The sequence below is a fragment of the Pagrus major genome, chromosome 4 (assembly GCF_040436345.1).
Source record: "Pagrus major chromosome 4, Pma_NU_1.0".
Classification (NCBI taxonomy): domain Eukaryota; kingdom Metazoa; phylum Chordata; class Actinopteri; order Spariformes; family Sparidae; genus Pagrus; species Pagrus major.
Window position 1 is genome coordinate 34,641,711 of NC_133218.1, and position 22,688 is coordinate 34,664,398.

Genomic DNA, 22,688 nt, shown 5'->3' on the forward strand with positions numbered 1-22,688 from the left:
GAAAAAGGAGCACCAGAAAAAAAAAAAAAAATCTCCCTTGCCCCTCAGGGCTTCCATAGTAACCGGTTATACCATTTTGTTCAGGAGTGACACCACTCACAGAATACATAATACAGTGACATTTACTACCTATTTTCCGTGGTAGCTTTCCGTCACTGGTGTCTCTGTGCTGTTTAAGTTAAAGAATTGATTGAAAACACAATACCACTACCTCCCAACATATCTGCAGAAGCCGATCGTCAATCCTTGTCGCTCGCCTACACTGAACTTGTCATCACACCACTCAGAACATGCCGTGTACCCTTCAAAATGGGCTTTATTTTGTTAACATTTACAGGAACATCACTGACATTAATATTCCACCCGTTACATATGTCTATACTGTACAGATGCAACAGAAAAAAAAAAAAATCAAAATCCCATCCTCCGCTCTGAGACTTCTCTCACAGAGAACAAGGCTCCAGTCAGTGACAAGCTTCAGCAGTGCAGAAGAAAAGTTCACACAGGAAGGTCTCCTGTCAGGATCCCTGGGACAGTGGAGACCACCACAGAGCAAAATGGAAGTCGTCAGCTGGAACCGAATTCATACAACGCCCTTTACACACTCGTTTTTATTCTCACAAACAAATCCACGATTAAAGTTGTGATTTAGGAAAAATATATAATGCTGATGTCAACATGTGCCGTTTGTTGATTTGATCCAATGTTGTGTCATATATATAAAAAAATCAACCAATCCTTCATATCTCGCCCCACACTCGGTATGATTGGTTCACGATGGAATCGAGGATATTTTTTAATTTAATGTTTTCTTTAAATACATATATATGTTGCCCCAAGGTTACCAGCCTTTGGCCTCATTCATCACCCATCCTCTAACTCTACACTGTTCAACATGTCACTATTAACATTCAGTAGTTGCTATGAGACAGCGTAAACTACGATAACTCACTTCAATATACAGTGAAAGAGGAACAAGGATCACCCAAACCAGTATCATCAACCCTGTTTCATTTTCAGAAAAAAAAAAAAAAAAAAAGGGACGACAGATGAGTTTCCAATATGATTAGAATATAATAAATAATAACATTTGATCACCATTGTTTTTGTTATCTGGTGCATGGCTGGAAACATTGCATGTCACATCTTCATGGAAGGCAGCGAGAGTCAATACTTGCCATGACGGGCAGAGAAAAGGCTTCGTAAACATAAAATATAATTTAGATTAGACTTAGAAAAAAAAAACAAAATAAAAAACACTGCATGTGAAATTCTTCACACTCTAAAGAAAACAGCCAGACTTTTTTTTCCAGTATTTCACCTCATTGACCCTATGAATGCATGGAGTGCTCCACCAACCAGCTCTACAACAGGAGCCATTGTACAAGTCTCTCCCTTCATGCATTTTATCTGGCATCTACTCTGCATTAGCAATGCAGAGCCTTCTTTACAGCTACAGAGGAGAAGCAAATTTGTATTCTGTAACACAGAACTCTGATGTCTCCCAACCAACAAATTAGCACTCACTGTGACTTCCAATGGGAGGGGGGGTGGAAAAAAAAGAGCAAAACCTAAATGTTTCCTGATAGGTCCACTTGGGGATAGAGCAAAAAAAAAAGTGCAGCATCGGTTGAGCAAGTATGCAGTAAAATGTGAGACTTTTACAATGGCTACATCTGTTTCTGCAAAACATATACTGTAAAAGACATTTACACAGCGTGGAGATGGGAGTATATGCAAACCGGTTCACAAAGAGCAGAATACTCTGGTCTTAATGCAACTGCACAGTGGGTTGACATCTACACCGTTGATGTTACTACCTTGAGAAATCTATGCTACCAAGAGAGTTTACACAAGATTTTTAGAACAGTACACACAGGTTGGATGAGGATTTGCGCACTGCATTGCTTCCTTAATGTGGCGTTATGGAAAGCTCCCGTCTTTTACAGTGATTAAGAATAGCAGGACTCCTCTTTTCTTAAGGTAAATGAGGTGGCCGAGGTCCTCCCACGAGCTCCTCTTGTTTTTGTTGCACCCCCCACCCCCCCTTCTTCCTCCCTGAACAGGGAGTAAACCTTCATAAGGCCTACCTTTGCTTCGTCATCCACCACCAACGTTCAGCTGTGAGACACAGGGAAGCTACATAGGACTACATGAAGAACACGACACTTCAACTAATGCACAGTGCAAATAGGCTTCTCCCCCTCTCCTCCATCTCTTCGACCTCCGGAGACGGGCAGGCATTGAGGAGAGGTGGGGGGCGGAGAGGGTTAACTCCGGACAGCACCCCTGCTGGCAGGCAGCCTTTCTTCTTTCGAGTTTATTTTTCATTTTTGGTCTTTCTGAGAATCTCCTGCCCTGGGAGAGGGGGAGGTGGTGCGGCTGAGGGGTGGAAGGGGTCAGGGGTCAGGGAGAGGATTCTACTTGTACAGGCTCATGGTCGGGCTCTGGTACATGCACATGTAGGCGTCGCACAGCAGGCGTCGGGCCTGGCCCTGGATGCTCTTGGGATCCAGGGCGTGCAGCTCCTCTGGGGTCATCTTCAGGTAGGCCTCCACCTCCGGACACGGCGACACCTGGGGGATGTTGAAACCGTTCTGCCCTCCTGCAAAGCAACGTGCACGATCATTATAAACAAAGTTCTCATTTGTAACAGCAAAACCACAGTCACATCGAATTCACAAAGTATTCCTAGTGTTTGTAATAATGCACGATCAGAAGCTGCCAAATACATAATCGAACTTCTTCTTTCCAGCCCCGAAAATAATTATGCACTAATAAAATAAAACAGCAATTAAAAGGTAAAACTATTAATCGATCAATTACGTGAAATGAATGAGAAACTATTGTGATGAACGACTAACTGCATATGTCATCTTTAAGCAAAAATCCCAAACACTACCTACAGCATCCAATACTGATTATTTGCTGCTTTTCTCTGTAATAATGTAGATTTTTTTTTTTTTTTTTCCACTTTTCCACTTTCCACATTTCACCAATCCAATAATTAATCGATTAATTGTTAAAAAATAATCGTATAAATTAATTTATAATTTGCTCAGGTCAGATTGGAGATAAATGTACAGCTGTGCTCATTAGCTGTGGTAGTCATGTTTGATATTGCAGGAAGCATAAATAGTTAAAATATATTCTTAAGCCGTACAATGGAAAACTATGTGTGAAACCATAACTTTAGTTCAAAATTTAAACAGATACTCAGAGTGGCTGAATGTGATTATTTGGTTCTTTCGTGTCTTCTTCACTGGGCGAGGCCCTTTTAATAGTATCTGTGTCACTGAGCCCTGTGAAATTCTTTCACCCGTGTTACAGAAACAGTTTCCTGTACATCCTGTTCATCACAACTTCATTTCAAGGATCAGTCTGATGTCATAACAAACGCAGCATCCAAAGGCCGTGACACCTACCGTCACGGTCAGCCATGCTGTCGAAGAAGAGCCAGGCGGAATCTGCGCTGCCGTACTTGACAAAGGCCACGTAGTGACTGGTTTCGATGCACAGCACGGCGAACAGCTCCATCCTCTGGCGGGGGAAACTGCCCTGCCGCCCCGTACCGTCTTGAAGCTCCTTGGGGACGGACAGTTTGCCGTGCCGATGGGTTTTCCTCCTCGGGTGGAGGTGAACCTAAACCGGAACAATGAGTTACACACAGACAGTTTGTGAGTGTGGTGTTTTTAAGGTTAAACGAAATACGTTCAACTTGCTTCATACGATAAATAGATTACAGATCAGAGAAAATAAAAGTTCTGAGGTGGATCAGATGATTCATACTGTCAGGAAAGCAATTAAGATGAAAATCCAAAAATACTTCAGTCAACGCTCTGAGTATTGGCAAGTGAAATGTGTTACAATCTACTGTGGAAGCTTCTTTTCTGCAACATAACTTCTGCACTCACACGGTGTGATTCCTTTGGATTTGGCGCCACCAAATGGACGGTCCTGACCCACACTTAACAACTTAAGATTTGTTGAACTGGTGTTGTAATAATGCCTGCTGCTGTTGTTTACCTGTGTATTGCACTTTTCACAGAACTGTTTAATCTTGCCGGCGGTGATATCCCCGTCCTCATAACAGTCTCGACACTCGTAGAGAGCCAGGCCTCCGCAGATTCGACATTCCCTCGGAGCTGGATAATAAAAACACATGATTTCATTCTATCTGACACACCACACAGAAGTGTAGTTCTTTAAAAAAGTTAAGAGCCGGTTTGAAGGCAAGAAAAGAAAAAAAGGCTTCCTTCATCTCAGCTGAGCAGCAGTGACAACTCAGTGGGATTTCATTACCGAACGCCACACAGCTCAGAATCACCATTGATCGGCAAGAACATGTCACACTTACACACTGGAAAAAATTATTATCTACAACTCACTGTCTTCAAGAAGGTCTGTGATGTCTAACTCTAGTGAGGGGAAGATTTTGTTGAACATTTTGAAGTCCTTGCCAAAGCGGGGCATCTGGATGATAAGGCAGGAGGGAGCCTGGGTGGGAGGGGGGGGTCAGGAAAAAACAGGCAGAGAGAGAAGTTTTGTAGTTATCCACAAAACAGCGTGGACACATCGTCAAAGCTCAGCGCGCACAGGAAGTGAAACGTGAGGTCAAAAGGCTGCCTGGAGAGAGTCGACACACGGACTTGATATCCAACGCAAGATCTTAACGATCCTTGAAAGTAAATACAGGTTACAGACGAGCTTTAAAACTTTATTTTATCTTGGTTAATTAAAAGGCAGGAAACAGACGAGACAGAACATAGACACAGACAAACATTCTCACTATTCTCCCCTCTTTATCACAGCTCTTATCACTGCATGGGCCATGACAGATTAAAAGGCATATTGTTCTCCTCATCAGCACTGACCCAACCCTAAATTTGATCTAATTTAATCAACATTGATTCAGAAACAACTCATACACACACGTACCTTAATAAAAATGACAAATGTAGTTTTCCAATTACCAACAATAAACACAAGAGGGAGCCATTCCTACAGTGTGACACACTAGAGCTGCTAATAACAGCACCACGGGAGTATTTTCAAAGAAGAAACCTTCACTACACTCTAAATATTAGCTTACAGCAGCACAAAGTATGAAATATTGGTATTATGTTTCTCTGAAATGGTTAAGACCTTAAAACATCGTACTGCACACCTTATTTCAATTTCTTTACACTTTATTAATCTCGTCAAAATGAACACTATTTTTACTCAAGTTCAACTGAAACTACTTGGTAAAATCTGATTTGTAGCTCAAACAAGGTAAAAAAAAAATAAAAATAAAAACTTTGGTGGTGTCAAATTTTTGGTTCAAAGACTTATGAGACTGTACCAAACTAGAAACTATCAGACAAATCAAACCAAAATATTACCGATCTTTCTACTCAACTCAAGCTGAAGTTAAAAATAAATAAACTCACTTCTGCAAACTTTAGGTCGCTGTTGATGAAGGACCACTCCAGGAGCTGCTGGATGGTGGGAACTCCAACCTTGTCCTTCTTGTCCATGAAGATCTGGTAGAAGTAACAGTCCTGGACCTTCTGTCCTGCTGACCTGGAAAACAACAACAACAAAGTCTTTGTTAATTTATCTTTTTAAGCTTTATTCACATCATTCTTTCTCAGGGGGAAAAGGTGACAAGACAACTGTGATCTGAAGCTCTTTCTGCAGCACTTCCCACATGAAGTATTTATTTAACTAATAGCAGATCTGCTTGAATGCTTCCTGAGAAAACAAGATTTTGATCAAACACTTCAGGCTTTCTGTATGTACTTAAGGATCTTCAGTATGAAAATGCTAATTCATCAATACATGTACCAACCCTGAACTGTACATAGACATTGATTGCCTTTAATTAATCATGTAAGTAAAGGATGAACAATGAAATTATTGTTGATAAAAGTGGATTTTCTGGATTATAAAGACTTTTCTATGAAATATGTACAAATAACAAAAAATAGCTTAGCTTACTACACCATTAGTAATATGTATTTTCCCTTTTAAAGCATTTCAGCCAACAAGTAGTTTGTCTTAGCCTTCAACACATTTCTGTAACATCTGTATCCTGATCATGGGTGAACAGAATTACTATGGAAATATTCTTCTGTAAAACAGCTTGCGCAGATTTCAAAGATGAGTACGGAGGGGAGTTTTTCACAGCGTGACCAAAAAACTCCTACAGTTAAACCACTTTTGCCCACAGTGTCCATCATTCAGTCTCCAGTGTGAACACTGCAGCAGAAGTGAAACTTTATGTGACTCTAAAATTACACGTTGCAGATTTTAGAAAAAGCTCTGGTTTAATTCTGCGGTTAAGCAGTCAAGCTGTTTAATACGCCACGTCACTCACATGGTTTGTGTGAAAAGTGATAACTGTATCATTAAACTATTTCAGCCATTTCATAATAATGTAACAAACTGTAATAACAATAATTTTTATTAAGTGTATTTTGTGACTTTTACCTTAGCTTGAGTAGTGGGTCCACCCTCAGTATGTGATGGAAAAGGATATTAAGGAACTCTTCAGGATCTGCAGGACAAGATTTGCTTGAATGAGACATGAGGTAACATTCCTGTTTAAATGCTGCCAACCCAGAAAGGACGCTGTAAAACTGTCAAGTCGATATATTACTGTGTTTCTAAAACCTTCATAGAGGGATTTTATTTTATCAGTATAGCAGCCTTTTCAATAATAATCACATCAAAATCCCGATTCTTGAGGGGGACTTGGACTAGAAAGCAACACCAGTACGAAGAAGTTGAAACGATTATCATGATGAAGTCAAACTCTCTCTCACTCACACACACACACACACACACACAGCGAAAATTATGAGAAATTGTTGAAGGACCAGTAAACAAGTCATCCGTCTCCCCCCTCCTACCTTTTTCTTCAGAGGTAAAACCAGAGGCAGCTTCTACTTTTTCCAGGATCCTCCTCAGCTTCATCACTTTCGTGGCACAAACATACCCATGTCTGCAGGACAGAGGACCAGCACGTTACAAGCTAGCTAAAAAGTCATCTATTTGTCAATATTAATCCTTCAATTAAAACTAACGTAGCTATGAAAGATTCTTCATTTGGGTAAACAATCTGATTATTGTAACCATTCTGTAACAACTAATTAAATGAATACATGTTGAAAACCTTGGGGGTTTTTGGATGTGCAGGACTAATTTCAATCAGATCCGGTGGAAAACAATCAAGTGATTGGTGAAGCTAAGAATACACAGTCACAGAAATGATTAAATTTAGCTCTGAGGGACAAACTTAAAAAAAGTCATGACTTATAAATAGTATTTGAAGTACAGCTATGGGAGTTTTTGCATGAATATTTTCCAGAAAATCTATGACATGGATGGAATGACCCTTATGTAAATTTACATCATTATTTAAAAGTCATAGAGAAATTGTATCATTTTAGTCTAGTTTCTTTTGGAGTAGCTTTTAGCTTCCTGTTAAAAAGGTCATGAGAATACTGAGTCAAAAACGATATGAGTCAAAGCCACAAACGCGCAGCATGTGTGCAGTAACTTACATGCGCAGGGGGTTTACTATCTCTGTGCGCAGAAGCTCTTGGGTCTCTCTGTAATACTCCACATCAGTCTTTGAGCGTGGTCTCAACAGAACCGTGTCCAGTACAGAGCTGAAGGAGAACAGACTGCAGAGCGAAACACACAACCAAAATTAAATTAAAAAACAGATATCATCCAACAATGTTAATAGTGTAAACCTTCATGTGATTGATAAAATTGAGTTTGTTAAATCACATTTGTATTAATTGCGTAGTTAATGAAAATACTTTGAATGTGAAGCCCTCAGCCTCCAATTTCCCATAGAAATTAATTTGGGAGTTGAACGATTTCAAAGCTAAAATTCAAAACTCCAAACTGGTCGATACTGGGAGCATGGGATCTCCCGTAGTTTGCTGAAGTAGTTTGGGTTGACTGCTTTGTTCAATAGCCCTTTGGCAGTGTTGGCGGAAACAAAAGATCCACTATCCAGCAGCCTGCTCACAGTGGGAATCCTGTTAGAGCCAGTGGGCAAAGTCAAAACAGTTTACTAATAAGTTCTGCCTGTGGGCAAACACAGCACTGCTGGATGAGGAAGCACCATACAGTCGATCAATAGGCCTGGAGTCCAGTGATGTTAATATAAAACGGCGTAAACTGTAGCTGATAAAGCATTTACTGAGGACTGACCAGAACAGGGTAGAATCCAGGTAGCAGGAGTTGTAGTGGCCCTGGATGCCTTTCTTTTTTCCCACCATGACATCCAGGCCATCATTCTCTGTGCGGGGCGGCGTGTTCTCGTGTACTACCTCACTTAGGTAACCTCCGAATGCTGCATAAACACACACAGTGCGAGTGTAAACACAAAGCTTTTGGGGGACGATAGTTAATTTGGTGCCTTTAATCATCCCCCGTTCCTCCGACTGACTCACCGATGGAGTTGCAGCGCTCGATGGGGTTGGAGGAGTGATGCAAAGACGGGAAGCGGGAGTCGGGCCGGCAGCACTTGAGCTTCACGAACAGGGCTTTTTTGGGTGGGCAGGTGAAGTACCGCGTACCTTTGAAGGTGCCGTCAGTGCAACCAGGACACTCTTCCTCCTGGAGGAAAAAAAGTCAAAATCACATCTTCCAATTAATGTCAGGTACCACATGTGTGTACAGTAAAACAATGACTCTTACTCTTACTGATACTGAGATCTAATCCTAACTTTCAGGTTTACATTGCCGTGTTGTCTCACCAGCTCCAGCCCAGCCAACGGCTCCAGCAGGCCAGGAGGCAGCCCCACCCAACGGATGACACCACACAGAGGGGGGTTCTCCTTCACCTCCACCAGAGAGCCCACCTCCAGACCTGGCTGTCCTCGGGGAGGCGTGGAAGGTCGCGGTGAGGGAGGGACAGCAGGAGACGGGGGTTCGGTCTGCTCTCCCATCACCGACTGGACAGAGAGGGAGAGGGGCCCATGACTCATGCTGTCAATGGGCCCGGTCTTGCGGTTCAGGCTGAAGGGCAGAGAGTGGAACTTGTTGTCACTTGACAACGAGGCAGAGGGCGGGGCTCTGGAGGGCGGGGAGGACTGGTTGAAGTCAGGGGGCGTTTCGGTAAGTGACTTGGCGGGGTCCTCCCCAACTGCAGAAACAAGAAAGAGAAACTTAATGTCCGTTTCGACAGTAAAAACCCATCATGTTATGTAGGCTGTCTTTACTATTGTAGAGATGCCGGTCTTTAAGAGTCTTTAATGAGTAATGTAAAAACCATGCTGAGAATCTCTTTTTCTGCCCTTTTCAACCACTGGAGGTCAGCAAAAACAAGACTTTCAGATGGTCAGATTTCATTTGATGTACTAAAATCTTAATCTCTGCATCTTGGGGCATTTTCACACTTGGGCCAACTTGATAGATTTTATCAATATGAGGACACATTCCACTTGACAAGGTTAGCATGTTTGGTGAAGTCCAACAGTCTTTTTCTGACATTTTTCCCTCTGAGGTGTTACAGCCATTCAAAGTGAAGATAAGAAATGTTCAATGAGTTGTAATATTTCTGGACAACTGCAAGCTAAGTTTCTGCATTTAAAAGGTATTTTACCATTTATCAGTTTGCCGCCATGCTGGAGATACTGGTCTGCAGCTGAGATGAAATGTCTTCTTGATATTTAAGTGTGAAGAAAACACACACACAAAAAAGAGATATCTGTGATGTGTGAGGGTGTACTGTGGAAAAGTTGATCCACAGCTCAGAGAGATTCTTAAGTGTAAAAACTGTTAATGATGAGCCTTCTTATATGTGAGGGAGCGAACCAATGTACTGACTCAAGTATTTGGAAAAGTGTGAAAATGCCGTTTGAGACGTAATGTCTGCAGACTCTTCATCCAATCTGATGGTGTTCTGCAATATGCTTTTACGATGACACAACTTCATGCAAATTCACAATTTTCACAGATATCACAGTTGGAATCAGGCTTCTTTGATGGACTGGGGAAGTTTGGGATGTCACTTGGATTCAATATCAGGCGCTGCTCTTTTTTATTTTTTGCTCTTTCAAAGTTTTTTTTATTTTTGTGCCATGAGAATGTAAACAAATGACAGTCAGAGAAGTGCGTTTCTGCTTCTCCTCTGCTGTTCAGATGAATGTGTGATATTACAGACATAATACGTAACCTGTCAGGGGCAGAAGCTGCACAGCAACCTCGTCGACAGTGTTTAATCGATGGCTTGAGAAAGTCATCACAACATTTATCATCTCCGAGCAGCGCCTGATTTTGCCAACCACAGCCATCATCACAATTTCACATTTTTACTGATTGAACTATCATGACAGACAACATGAATTCTTCAATGAAGATGCATTCGCCTTCAGGTTTGTATATCCATACTCTCCTCGATGACAGAAGCATGAGGAGTTTGGAGTCTAGTGTGGCGACTTCTTCATGACAGAAATGAAAGCACCATAACCGCAAAAACAAAAAAAACAAAATGTGGAAAGTGACCCTCGAGGAAGATGACAGTGATTACACATTCACAGGATGAGTAAGCAGTTGTGAAAACAGCACGTCGGCTTTTTATGGCTGACCTCTTCTAATTTCTGCATTAGCACTGAAATATCACAGCAACAACTCGTGATTCTGTTTTGCTCTGGCAGGTGGCAACGCTACGATCATCTCACACTCCTCGTTTTGATTGTGAGTGGTCATTGACAGCTTGCTCATGCTAGTATTTGCCACAATACACATTATCACTTGTGTATCTTGTTTTGCGTTTAATTTATTGGTTGATTTGTGATGTCTTTGGAAATACACACTGATTCCTGATCATGAATGTAACAATAAACAGAATAATGAGTTATTATCCAAAATGCTGTGTACATGTTAAATTCACTCATCACAGTGATAATCAGCCTCCATCCTCTCAACTCCTGGAGACATTATCATTTAACTAAACAAATTCCTCACAACTGACATGTTGGTGATGACATGAGTGATGCAATTTCCCACGATAAAGAAAATAAAATAAATTACAGTTCTTTCCCCACAACAGAAATACGGAAACAATGACACAATGTTCTGACTGAGCCGGTCAGTCCTGACATGAGAAACAAAGGTTTTTATTAATGCTTTTTGTGTTGCAAATTGTGTTACACAGAAAATTTGAAGCTTTTAACTGCATCTGCAGCCAAAAACAAGACAAGTCAGCCAGTTTAGGTGTCATTTGCAGCACTGAGCATTATTAAAAGCCTTCAGGGAACACCGATTACTCCATGCAGGTGGAATATCACACCGAAATAGTGATGAAGGACAAGACTAGTGGAAAGGTCTTTATAGCAAGCTCCTGCAACAAACTACTGATTGTTGTTCTTCTGAAAAACATGTTTGGGGCAAACATTTACTTAAAAATCTGTTGATCAAGTTGTCCTCCCTTTGCAGAATGATGGTACAGGGGGCTTTTTATGTCGCACAAGAAAATATTAACCGTACATAACCTACACATATATATATACTAAATGTTACATGGAACTCTGTTTCTCCCACTTGTTAAAAAAAGTGAAAAAAAAAAAAAAAAAAAAGACCATATAAGTTTTTATTTCTTTCCTGGTTCATCACGTCTTATCTGTATACATCTAAAATGTAGCTCTTCTGAAACCTACAGTGCTGGAAAACTATTTTTGTTCACAGATCAGATCAGGTGTGTTGGTGGAATTTCTTATATTAGCCAGCGTGGTGAAGACGGCTGACTGCTACTGTTTCAGCACCTCAACTCTGTTCAGTTGCTCTTGAAGTCAAATACTGGACAAATAATATACAGTAGATATCATAATAATCAGAATGATGAGAAACTGAGCCTCATTATTATACGTTATACTACAGTTTAAGATTAGAAATACAAAAACTGAATAAGTTTATTAAGGAACTCCCATCATTGTGACTTGTGAGAAACCTGAAGTCATTGTAGTAATAATTTAAAAGACTCACTTGATCCTTAAAGGTCCAGTGTGTAAGATTTATGAGGATCTACTCGCAGGAATGGAACAAAATACTCATAATCATGTTTTCATTAGTGTCTAATCACCTGAAACTAAGAACATTTGTGTTTCCACGACCTTAGGATGAGCTTTTCATATCTACAGAGGGACGGGGTCCACCATGTTTCTACTTGGGATGCAAATTTTAAGCAATTTCTTTAATTGATTGATAAGTTAGTCATTAGTCAGATTATGAGAAATGTAGGACATTTTAAACTGTTTTAACCACTGACTTGATCTGTATTTGATGCAAAATAAAGAGCAAGAGTTAATAGTAAACACCATGTTACTCGAATAATAAACTAACCAACACAAAATTATGACTTCACTTTAATTGTGGCGCGTTACTAAATGGCTAAAATGTAATAACATCAGTTTGTACAGAATGTCTTATGTATTTTTTAAATGATAAATTACTCGTAATTTAATTAAATACATTTTCTCATACCACTTTTTTTGCATTTTAACATATTTAAAATACATATTTGAAGTATTTCTAATCTTTAACAAGATACTTTTCAAAGTATTTTTGCCTTCTCTGATTGTCAGTAAGACATTTTTAATGAGTTAAATTTGTTACAGCAATTAATCGATTGATCAATAATCATTAACGTCCTTAGTTTTTACAGTGGACCAGAACAGAACAGACAAACCGAACACTGGCTCTAGAGAGGGACTCTCACAACTTTCACGCTTTTAGCAGCCACAGGAGGGGAAGGTGAGAAAAGGGTGTTCAGCTTGATGCAATCTGCACCTTCAGTGATAGACGTGACTAAATCACACACTGGACCTTTAAAATAATGAGTATGTGCCACATGTCTTAAGCAGGTGGGAGAAAAAGGTTATCATACACAACTTTACCTATTTACACTCTCTTGTATGTTACATTTGGAGGACACTTGCATTAAGAGTAACCCACAGTACCAGTGTGTAAATGTCCTCTAGTACAGCGGGAATGGAAACCCTGATCCTGATCCTGATCCAGTGTCAGTAAATCGAAACTATACGGCACCAGTAAAAGTGTGCCTTCGTGAAATGTTTTAGTATGTAGCTTGTTGTAAACAGGAGCTTGCCAGTAAGATGGTCGACATCCCACGAGTACCCGTGTTTTACCTTCATCAATGTACCATGTGCTTTTGGATTTGGACTGGGCTGGGGGATCAACAGAGCTGCCATTTAAAGTATAGTAAAATTCAGACTTGCTTCTACTGCCACACTGATGACCTAATCCTGTAAATAACACAAGTACATGAAAAAAACACACAGCGATAAGCAAGGTGTGGGTGTGTGCATGTGTGTGTAGTCAGTTTTGTCCATAAAAGAAACACAAAAAAGAAAGAGAAAGAAATCAGAGAAGAGACACGTTGCATTCACATCAAAACAAAGCAGCTGCAACAGGAAGTTATCACACTTTGTGCAAAATGTTCTTTAGCATGTCCTGTTATTCTTTGCTTTTTGAAAAAAGGGGCTTTTCACCAAAATCGTGCTTGACTTGAAAATAACATCCTTGACCGAGTTTAATCATTTTTGTGAGTTCTCTAAAACAAAGACTTCTCCCATCAGGAAAAGTTTGTTCATTTCATTTGTAGAATCACAACCAGACAATTTTGATGGAATGCCCCTTTAAGAATTATCATCACACCAAGCTGTGGGTAGGTCTGTTAGGTTTGTAAAATAGCGGCAGTGCTGTACCTTTGCTCTTTGGTTTGCTTTGGCCAGAGGACGCCTTGTCACTGTTGGTGCCTCTGGGGGCAAAACTGTGCTTTTGCAGCCTTTGGTCCTGCATGGAATATTCTGCACAGCCCAGAAATACATCCACATTAGAGGCACAACACCCCTATTGTCCTACGTAAACTACCATGCTCCTCATGTCTTCCACAACCCATTTGCAATGCATGCAGTAAGCCTTTACCATTTTTCTTCATGCTTTTTAATGAATCACCTAAGTTTGATAAATACATTTAAATATCCAATAAAAAGTCTTGAGTTTATCAGTTGTCTGAGCTTTAGGAAATATAATTTCGATGTATGAAACTTTAGCAAAAGTAGTCTGCCATGAGCAATAACGCCAGTGACGTCATAACCTACTTCACATTTAGCCAATCACAACAGATGTGTTGTTTAAGGAGGTTTCCAGGATAAATATACTGCATTCAAAAAGGTGCACTGTGTTGTTCTGGGAAAGAAAATATAATCAGAAAAAACAAATCCTCATTGATGGATTTTCATGACTTACTAAACTGAATAAACAACATGTCCTCAGAGGACAACACAGTTCCATACTGTTTTACTCTCCAGCTTCAAACACTGTTCTTGGGACCTTATTTCCCTCTGAGGAAAGCTTCTTTATTCAGTTATGGAAAGATATTCATCAAACAAATATGTGAGTTTTCTTGCATTACCGTATGAATAAGTAGCAACTTTCTGAGTTTTAATTTATTTCCCAAAAATACACAGTGCACCTTTAACTGCACATTCATCTTTAACCATAAATGTTTCACAGGGTTTTTTTAACTGACTAGAATCACAAGTATGACAAATCAGGAACTAACGACAAACTGATTCTGTTTGTGGAGTCAACTTTGTCACAATACCAATTTCTACAGAAAGTGTAAAAAAAAAAAAAAAAAAAAAAAAGCAGTACAGGATACCTCTTTTGACACCAGCTAAACTCCTCAGCACAGAAAACAGGAAGATGTTTTTTGTTTTTTTTTTATTAAAAACCTGCACACGGTGTTGGTTCAGAAAAAGTTGCTGAGCACAGACCAACACATTTGTGCAGCCTTGGGTTGAAATTCTGATTGTAGATCTGTTTTTTTAGGCACTGATGTACTTTCGATACCATCGAATGTGGATATTATATCCTTTTAAACATGGGCCTACAATGAGGACTGGATACAGCGTCTGAGGTAGAGCCCTTTTCACTCCTATGACAGCTGCGCAGTTGCACATTAAGCCAAAAAAGTTTGACGTCCGGGTTTAAGATTACCCAGGTCTTCCGCATAGACTTCCACCGGCTGAGCTAGCTAACTTCCTGTTTAGCTCTCCACTGACTTGAATGAGGATAAAATGATTTAATCGTGTGGCTGGACTTTCCAAATGTTACTGGAATGAATGGATCGATTTCTGATAGTGAAACAAGTAATTTCACAGGGGTTTGACACAGAAAAAAAAGAAATGTATCCACTGTTTTACGGCAGCTTCTTTCACAAGAAAGTAAGTTTTGTCTGGCCCCACCATGACATTGTGATTACACGTTTTGGCCGCCATTTCAAATTGGCTTCAAAGCCGAGCACTACTCCTGGGGGCTCTGTAATAAACAAGTGGTATTGAAAAAGAAGTATCAATACTTTTGACAACCTCACTACTTAGTGACAACATAAACTCCATGTAGCCTGTCTGAGGGCTGCAAATGAAGGGTTTCAAAGACAACTGACAAATCTACATTAAGAATCCCAATCTTCAAGATTCCCTTGATGCAAGTTTGAATAGTCAGAGAAGCAGCAGTCAGCATACATAAACAAATCAATATGCCAATGTGGAGAACAAAGAGCCCGAGTATCTCACTTGACTTTCAAAAACAAGTGAGCCATGTACACAAAAGGCTCTCTGTTCCCGCTGCAAGCAAAACACAAACACGAACGCTCATAGGGAGCTCAGAACTGGTCCAAGAAAGGGACGGCTGGATGTTTTTTGGAAAAACACAAATAACTAGGTGACTCACCTGGCATTACGTCACAGATGGGGACGAGTCGAGTGTGCTCCAAACTGGCAAAATTACACAGCAACTTCCCGTCAAACACACCGTCCCAGTCCCCGATAGGATTGTCCTGAAAGAGTTGGAGACATGAGAACCATATAACCCTCCCAGGCGTTCGTCATCCCTGTATAACTGGTGCCACACGTGCTTCTTCCTCTAGTTTCTTCTTGGTGATTAAAGAGGTCTTATTGTCTTATCACTAAAAAATGATGCTTAAGCTTGATCCTCTGTATTGTGTATCCTCTGTATCCTCATCTTCTCACTTAAAACAACAGATCTTCCACCTCAAATCCTTCCACCAGGGAGCTCTACTTTCTCTGCAGGCACTACCACACCATTCTTCTTCTTTAGTTTGGAATCCAGGATTCTGTTCCAGCGGGATAATCTAAGATAAGCGTGAGGCTGGTGCCACTAGCTAGAGAAGGCAGGGCGAGGCTGGACGCAGAGTGAGGCAGAGCAGTGGGCTCTCCTCAGCTGCCTGCTGGCCCCTTGCCACGCTGTTGGGTCATACAGCACTAAGTCTTTACCTCACTCCCCGCGTGACTGCCTTGCCTTTGTGTGGGTGGCTCAGATGCACTGAGTGGGCTGCTGCTGCTGCTGTTAGTGCTGCTGCTAACGATCAGCAGTCAAATGCCTCAGTTATGTGTTTCAATCTCTCTATGACTACAATACAACTCCCGCCTGACAACAGTAGCCATAGATACCAGCTACTGTGATCCCAGGCAACAAGACACGTTCTGTCAATATACAGCGGAGCGGTCATGAAAAGAGATGAGAAGGAGAACACAGGCAAGTCATGACAGAGAGCCTGAGACATTAACTCTGATAATATGAAATGTGTAACTTTCCGCACGTTGCCGCCCTCTGCTGAGGCGAGGACAATTTAAATGATGACGGCAGAGCATCCTTAGTCATGACTGAAACATCATCTCACTTCATTATTAACAGCCATTTAGCTGAATGTAAATGTCACACCAAGTAACAACATCTGATGAACTTAAAGTCTCCCTGCGGTCAAGAATCTGTTTTTCTCCTTGTCTCTACGGTTGAATGATGGCGCTTCACTGTAGAAAGATGTATGTGCAGAGTTTGACACTAGAAGCCAGGTTTTCTCATCCATCTGCTGAAAGTGAAAATTTTCTCCTTACTAACTGAGAAATCTGATTGCAAGAGGCGGGCCTAGGTTTATGACTTGTGACATCACAAAAAGTTTTGGAAACTTGAAGAGTCCATCGCACATACGCTGAGAATGGATTTAACAGTGATGTCGGAGATATCTTGTGTCCAGGAGTAAACTTGTAAAAACGAACCATAAACATAGCATGTTAGCCAGCGGTCATTCCCAAGCTCATATGCTGCAGTGATAAAATAATTTATTTGATATGCCATTTGACACCTTATTTTATAAAAAGCTGACAACATAAATAAATATAGATGTAATAAACTACTGACCCTGACTGGTCAGGCTTGTGTCATTGTTTTGATCTCAGCAAAACGTACTCTTAGTCAAACCGCAATAAATGTTCAGGTCTGTATGATGCAAATGTAATAAATTTAGGATGATCAAGTTATAAAATGATACATACGTGTCTTGAATTTTCCAGGCCAGTATTGACCTGTATTTCAATGAAAAGTTCTTTTGTTTAATCAGTGAACAAAACCCAAAAACTATGTGTAAAAAACATTAAATCGCAGGCAATTGCCAGGCAATCACCAGAAACTTCTGAAAGTTACTGACCCGTAATAAGAAATAGTCCGATATGTAACTCCTATTAAACACTTAAGGTTTTTGTACAGCTTACACAAAAATGGGTTAGTTACTGAGCTTTAAAGGAGCTGGTAGGCGGATTTTTTTAACTTCGGACAGAGCCAGGTTAACTTTATCTTATTATTGGCACCATTTTGGGCATCATGATTACTATTTGTTCCTGCACCTGTCAAGACATACTCATTTAGAGAGAGCCTTACTTACCATGTCAACTCCCACATAATAGCCCAGACTCTCATTTCCCGGCAGCAGGTCACAAAAGATGATGGTGCCTCTCTCTGGTCCGTCCCTGGTCTGCACCAGGACCCTGGAGTTGATCTCCAGTGGAGGGAAGTCCTGGTCATCATCCACCAAATTGACATGGTCCACCTCCAGCTCACCCAATGCCTCATCATCATCGTCTTCCCAGAGTTCAAGCTTGTCCAGTGCCACGAACACACCGCACTCATCCTCGCAGCGGAAAAGTTGGCGGCCCTGGTAGGAGCCCTCTGTGAAGCCCTGGCCCCGGCCCTCCTCCTGGGAGATGGAGAGCGAGACAGAACAGGAGCAAGAAGGATGAGCAACTTATCTTCATAATAAGTAGGGCAGGTAGCGAGGCTGCTTGCTCAGCATTCTTCAGTGAATGCAAGTCAACATTACAGAGCTGTGAGAGTATATGATCGATTACTGCAGTAGGAATATGACTTGACTTTCTGCGATGATGACTACATCATAAAATGTCTAGTACAGATACTGTACGCTCTCACAAACAACAGTGTGACACTTTTTGCTTCTTTTTTTAGATATTAAAAAAGTGCTGAATTTCTATTTTGCTGGCATATATTCGCAAAAGTGACACAGTATTTGGTGAAGGTTATAACATCAGAATTTTATCTGAAGCATATGTGCAAACTGTGAAGCCTTTATATTGAGCTGCAGTCTGAATGCTTGAGCTCCATCAGCCCACTCAAGAAGATTCAGAATAAAAACAACATTGTGCTGCCATAAGCAACCCTTTGTATTTTGTTACTTACAGAGCTGTACACACAATACAGAATGAGTGGCATGAAATGAAATTACAGATTTAGTGTGGCGATTAAAGGAACAGTTAACACAATATGTAAATGCTGTCATTATCTGCTCGCCCTCACGTCAGTCAAAAACACTGCAGCTTTGTTTCAGCCCACTTTAAAAACAACATAAAGGCAGCCTCTATCTTGAAAGTTTGAGAAAAATGACCATAAACCTAGAATTTGTGAAATATGGCCCAACAATCTTGAAGCCAAACAACAAAGTCTGAAAGTAAACAAGTACTTCAGTTAATCCTGCATTTTGCACAATTAACAAGATATTTGCAACATTCTCATTGCAAATATCACACAAATGTGAATATTTAGCTTTTCATTCTGGCTTGGCAAAACACAGCCTTCCGCTCTGTACAAACAGCTTAAACCAGCAACATTTAGATGTGCAGAGAGGATCTGGTTGAATGAATCTTGTGGTACTGATGACATTTTTCCCTCTCTGTTGTGTATGTAAGTTCTTAAGTCCATTGAGCTTAAAATAGCAAAACCCACACTCCAGCAAATGAGCGGTGGTGTTCACAAAATGCCATACTTCTTTGTGTCTTATTTATTTGGAACAAGAGTACAAACGCTTCATTGCACTGCAACTGCCATGAGCACTTTCACTAATGAAAGCTAAGCGTAGTGGAAGTGGTTGTACTTCTGTTCCTAATAAATAAAGACAAGCAAGGAGTGTTTGTTTTTGTTTGCTGGACTATGGGTTTGTTTGGTCAAGCATAATCACCTGGTATCAGACTGCTCTTAAGAAGAACATCCTGGCTGCTTGTTTTGTTCAAGATATGACCAAAAGGAAGTTGCACAAACCACACAGACACAGATGTAATCCAAAACACACAGCTGCCTGGGGGCCAACCTATGCATGATTAAATATGTGTAAAGTAGGCTAATGATCCTAGGTTGCCTATTAGCATTATATAGCAAACCTGTTCACCAACCCTGGTGATAAAAGCCACATCACTTACTTGACAAGCATTCATAAGTCAAGCATATTTAATCACGTCACTACCAGCCGCCTGGCAGCTGTTTCATGTCCGTTCTCTCCTCCTCATAGTGCAGATGTAACGCCGACTGATCACATGAAATAACACCCTCAAATTTACACTCATACGATTGTCTGAAAAGGAAAGAGACATCTGCAAATCTAAAGATGATTCGCGTTTGAAAATATCATATGTGAACCAAGCCGCAGCAGGGAGTCTCACAACACCCACACACAAATGCTGTAAAGTTCACAAATGACACGCAGATTACAAGTCTGGGTTCAACAGTCTGGAGATGAATGTAACAGCATCCAAATATGTGTTTGCTTGTCTTCGTTTTTATGTGTGGATTACTTTACATTTACATAGACGCTTAATATTTGTGTGCATTGAAAAATATGTTTGTGATGAGATTAATTTGTTTATAAATCACAAAACACATTTGTGAATCTTTCTGTGCGCATCAATTCATATCGAGACTCATCTGATTCCATACACCCTCTTATAAAAAAGAAATAAAAAAACAAAAAACGACAACAACAGTTCTCACCAGCAGCTCCACTCCAAACCAGATTCCAGAGAGGGCTCTGTCAGGGAGCAGCGAGCCCTTGAAGCGGACCACACCAGGCAGAGGTTCATCCCCTGAGCGCAGCTGGACGCGCACCTTCGAACCACAGTCAATATCACGGACCCGCTCTAGCCGTGACTTGTTGCAGAGCAGGGCGTAACGCTCCTCACAGTTGGTAATGGGGAACAGCAGCTCAGCCAGCTTCTCATCCAGCTCCAGGACATCCCGCTCGTCCAGGCTCAGAACCACGTTGGTCTGGTCCAGGATGCGGAGACTCTTCTTGCCCTTGCATGGGGGCAGTGTTCGTCCCAGGCTGTTGCGCTCTTGGCAGGCCTGGCCTAGACTGCCACGAGGGATCCTCAGGGTCTTCTGGGGAGGCTTCTCCACCGTACACTCCTTTATCACCATGTAGAAGCGCCAGTCCTCCCTGAAGCCCCCACTGGGCTTCTCCTGGCTCCAGAGGGCAGAGCTCATGGCTGCATGCTAGGCAGGAGGTCCAACATCAAGGCGAGCTTGACCTCTGTAGGAACAAGTGACAAATGAGCACCGTTAACAAATGGATTAAAGGAGGAAGAGACACGTACCATTAAAATTATGATTGAAAGCTAGTTTGAAATATATTATTTGACAAATTAAAACACAAACACAATTTTCCAATAGACAAAAAATGATTCCAATCTGCAGGGTAACTTTAAGTCTTCATCTGCTGATCACTGATCCATAAGTGACAGATCTCTGACCTTTTTTGCTGGTTGTGGTTTGTTGTGAGAAATCTAATAGCTCATCGTGGTCTCTGCTGTGTATTCTCTCTCTCTCTCTCAACTGCTCAGTCATTCCTGTGCAATGAGGTACCCTTGTTTTTAGCAGGACCTCGTGTAGCATTACTCATCTACTGAATTGAATACACTAAAAACAGGAGGTGAGCAGACAGTTGACTTATTCTGACACCCAGGGTAAGACAGCAGACAAATGGATTTCCCCTGATGACCTCAGATGTGGTGATCAACCACAGGATACAGTCATGAGCACATTCACACATTCACACTACATCCGTCATTTGTTTCAAGCATGTTTCGTACACCATGAGCTGGGTCGGTATATTGTTGATTTCAGTGAATAGTGTAATAATAATATAGACATTAAGGCTTGATATTAGCACGGGGCTCATGAAACAACACAGGTAGAAGACTGAAAGTGATATCAACCTGACGTGCCCTGACCTGATCTGACATGTATTTAGCGTGACAACCACAACGTTAATCACAGTTTTGTTTATTCTAGGTTCAGCATCACTGACAGCAAAATCATGACTCGCTTTCATTAACACTGTCCCTGACAACCACGGCGGCTGTGTGTCATCTCCAAGCAAAACGCTGTCAGTCAAAGGCCCTTTGAGAGAGGGAAGTGGCTAACATACCGTCAGCTAAAATGCACTAAATAGCCATTTACGTTCAGTGCTAACGATATTGACGCCTTACCTTTGATGCGCGTCAGTTCAGTTAGAGGCTCCAGACGACTGTCATTTCACGTGTCCATTTAAATCACACACAGGCCTCCGAAAACAAGCTACAATCCTGCCGTTATAACCTCTGATTAGCTAAATGGCTAGCTAATGCTAGCGTCCTAACGAGCTAAGTATCGCGCTAAAGTTAGCCTAGCGAGCTGCTCGACAGCAAGCGGGCTGGCAGAGGACTGCCACCCTCTACGGTATGTTATCAGCATCTATATACATCTGTTCTCAGTGGGAAAAGACGTGAAATAACACAGGGCACCGCTACAGCTATTAGATATATTATTTACAGGAGACGACCTGACGAAACTTAATGTGTGACGCCATCGCTCTCCTCAACAGGCATTGGTCGTTCGTTTCCTTCTCGAGCGCTGATTGGCTCATCGTCGCGTTTGTAACCAAGTCCCACTCTATGGGGTTTTCCCATAGAGCACGTAGTTAGGTTGAAGCGTAGCTTTCAGGGCAGACGACGCTGTCTCTGGTAAACTGCGAGCACTGGTGTTAGGAGTGTTTACTGCACAGTATTTTCATAATATGAGATGCAATACTAAATTATGATAACAGATAAGCATTCAAAATTTAAAAGCAAGAATTTGATTATTGTAAACATCATGGAAAAAGTGAGGCTGCATGCAGAATGGGCCAGTTTACAGTGCAATATAGTATTTAATCGTTAAATAACACAATATAACATTGAATATTACACATGTCAATGTGTGATATTGCATTTTTAGATTGTTATTAACTATGCAGTCTACTGTATGAAAAATTCCAATGTTTTATCAGCTGAGTCAGAGCTGTTTATCACTGAAAAATAGTGTTGGATATAATATATACTTACAGTATCAATATGTAATCACTTCTAAAATTGTCATATATATAATAATACTATAGCTATCAAATAAAAGGTATAACAATAAAGCATATAATATTTATAAAGTAGCATACGCATTTAAATATACAAGAACAGTAAAAGTAGCTCTGTATATCAGTAAAG

At 40.9% G+C, this 22,688-nt stretch overlaps 1 protein-coding gene across 3 annotated transcripts; it reads right to left on the reverse strand.

Annotated features, from left to right (window-relative positions):
* Positions 1-298: 298 nt before the first annotated feature.
* On the reverse strand, positions 299-22,042 carry cyld (cylindromatosis (turban tumor syndrome)). 3 transcript variants are annotated; one of them, XM_073464721.1, is made up of 17 exons: positions 21,660-22,042; positions 20,164-20,701; positions 17,774-18,085; positions 15,766-15,871; positions 13,734-13,835; positions 13,155-13,271; positions 8,763-9,151; positions 8,457-8,622; positions 8,215-8,356; positions 7,551-7,673; positions 6,897-6,988; positions 6,475-6,541; positions 5,433-5,565; positions 4,389-4,497; positions 4,027-4,145; positions 3,426-3,642; positions 299-2,605 (listed from the first exon to the last, which is right to left on the reverse strand). In XM_073464721.1, exons 2-17 carry the CDS (start codon positions 20,653-20,655, stop codon positions 2,421-2,423), a joined length of 2,871 nt encoding a protein of 956 aa, XP_073320822.1. In that variant the 5' UTR covers positions 20,656-20,701; positions 21,660-22,042; the 3' UTR covers positions 299-2,420. The 3 variants fall into 3 exon arrangements, with proteins under 3 accessions (XP_073320822.1, XP_073320823.1, XP_073320824.1); XM_073464722.1 differs by lacking the exon at positions 13,155-13,271; XM_073464723.1 differs by lacking the exons at positions 13,155-13,271; positions 13,734-13,835.
* Between the last annotated feature and the right edge of the window lie 646 nt (positions 22,043-22,688).

Coding starts and splice junctions, on each gene's coding strand:
- cyld (XM_073464721.1), bottom strand. CDS start 20,655: ATGAGCTCTGCCCTCTGGAGCCAGGAGAAGCCCAGTGGGGGCTTCAGG. Junction 7,674..8,214: donor CTGGATTCTACCCTGTTCTG/GTCAGTCCTCAG, acceptor TTCGCTCTGCAG/TCTGTTCTCCTTCAGCTCTG. Junction 4,498..5,432: donor GCGACCTAAAGTTTGCAGAA/GTGAGTTTATTT, acceptor CCTCCCACCCAG/GCTCCCTCCTGCCTTATCAT.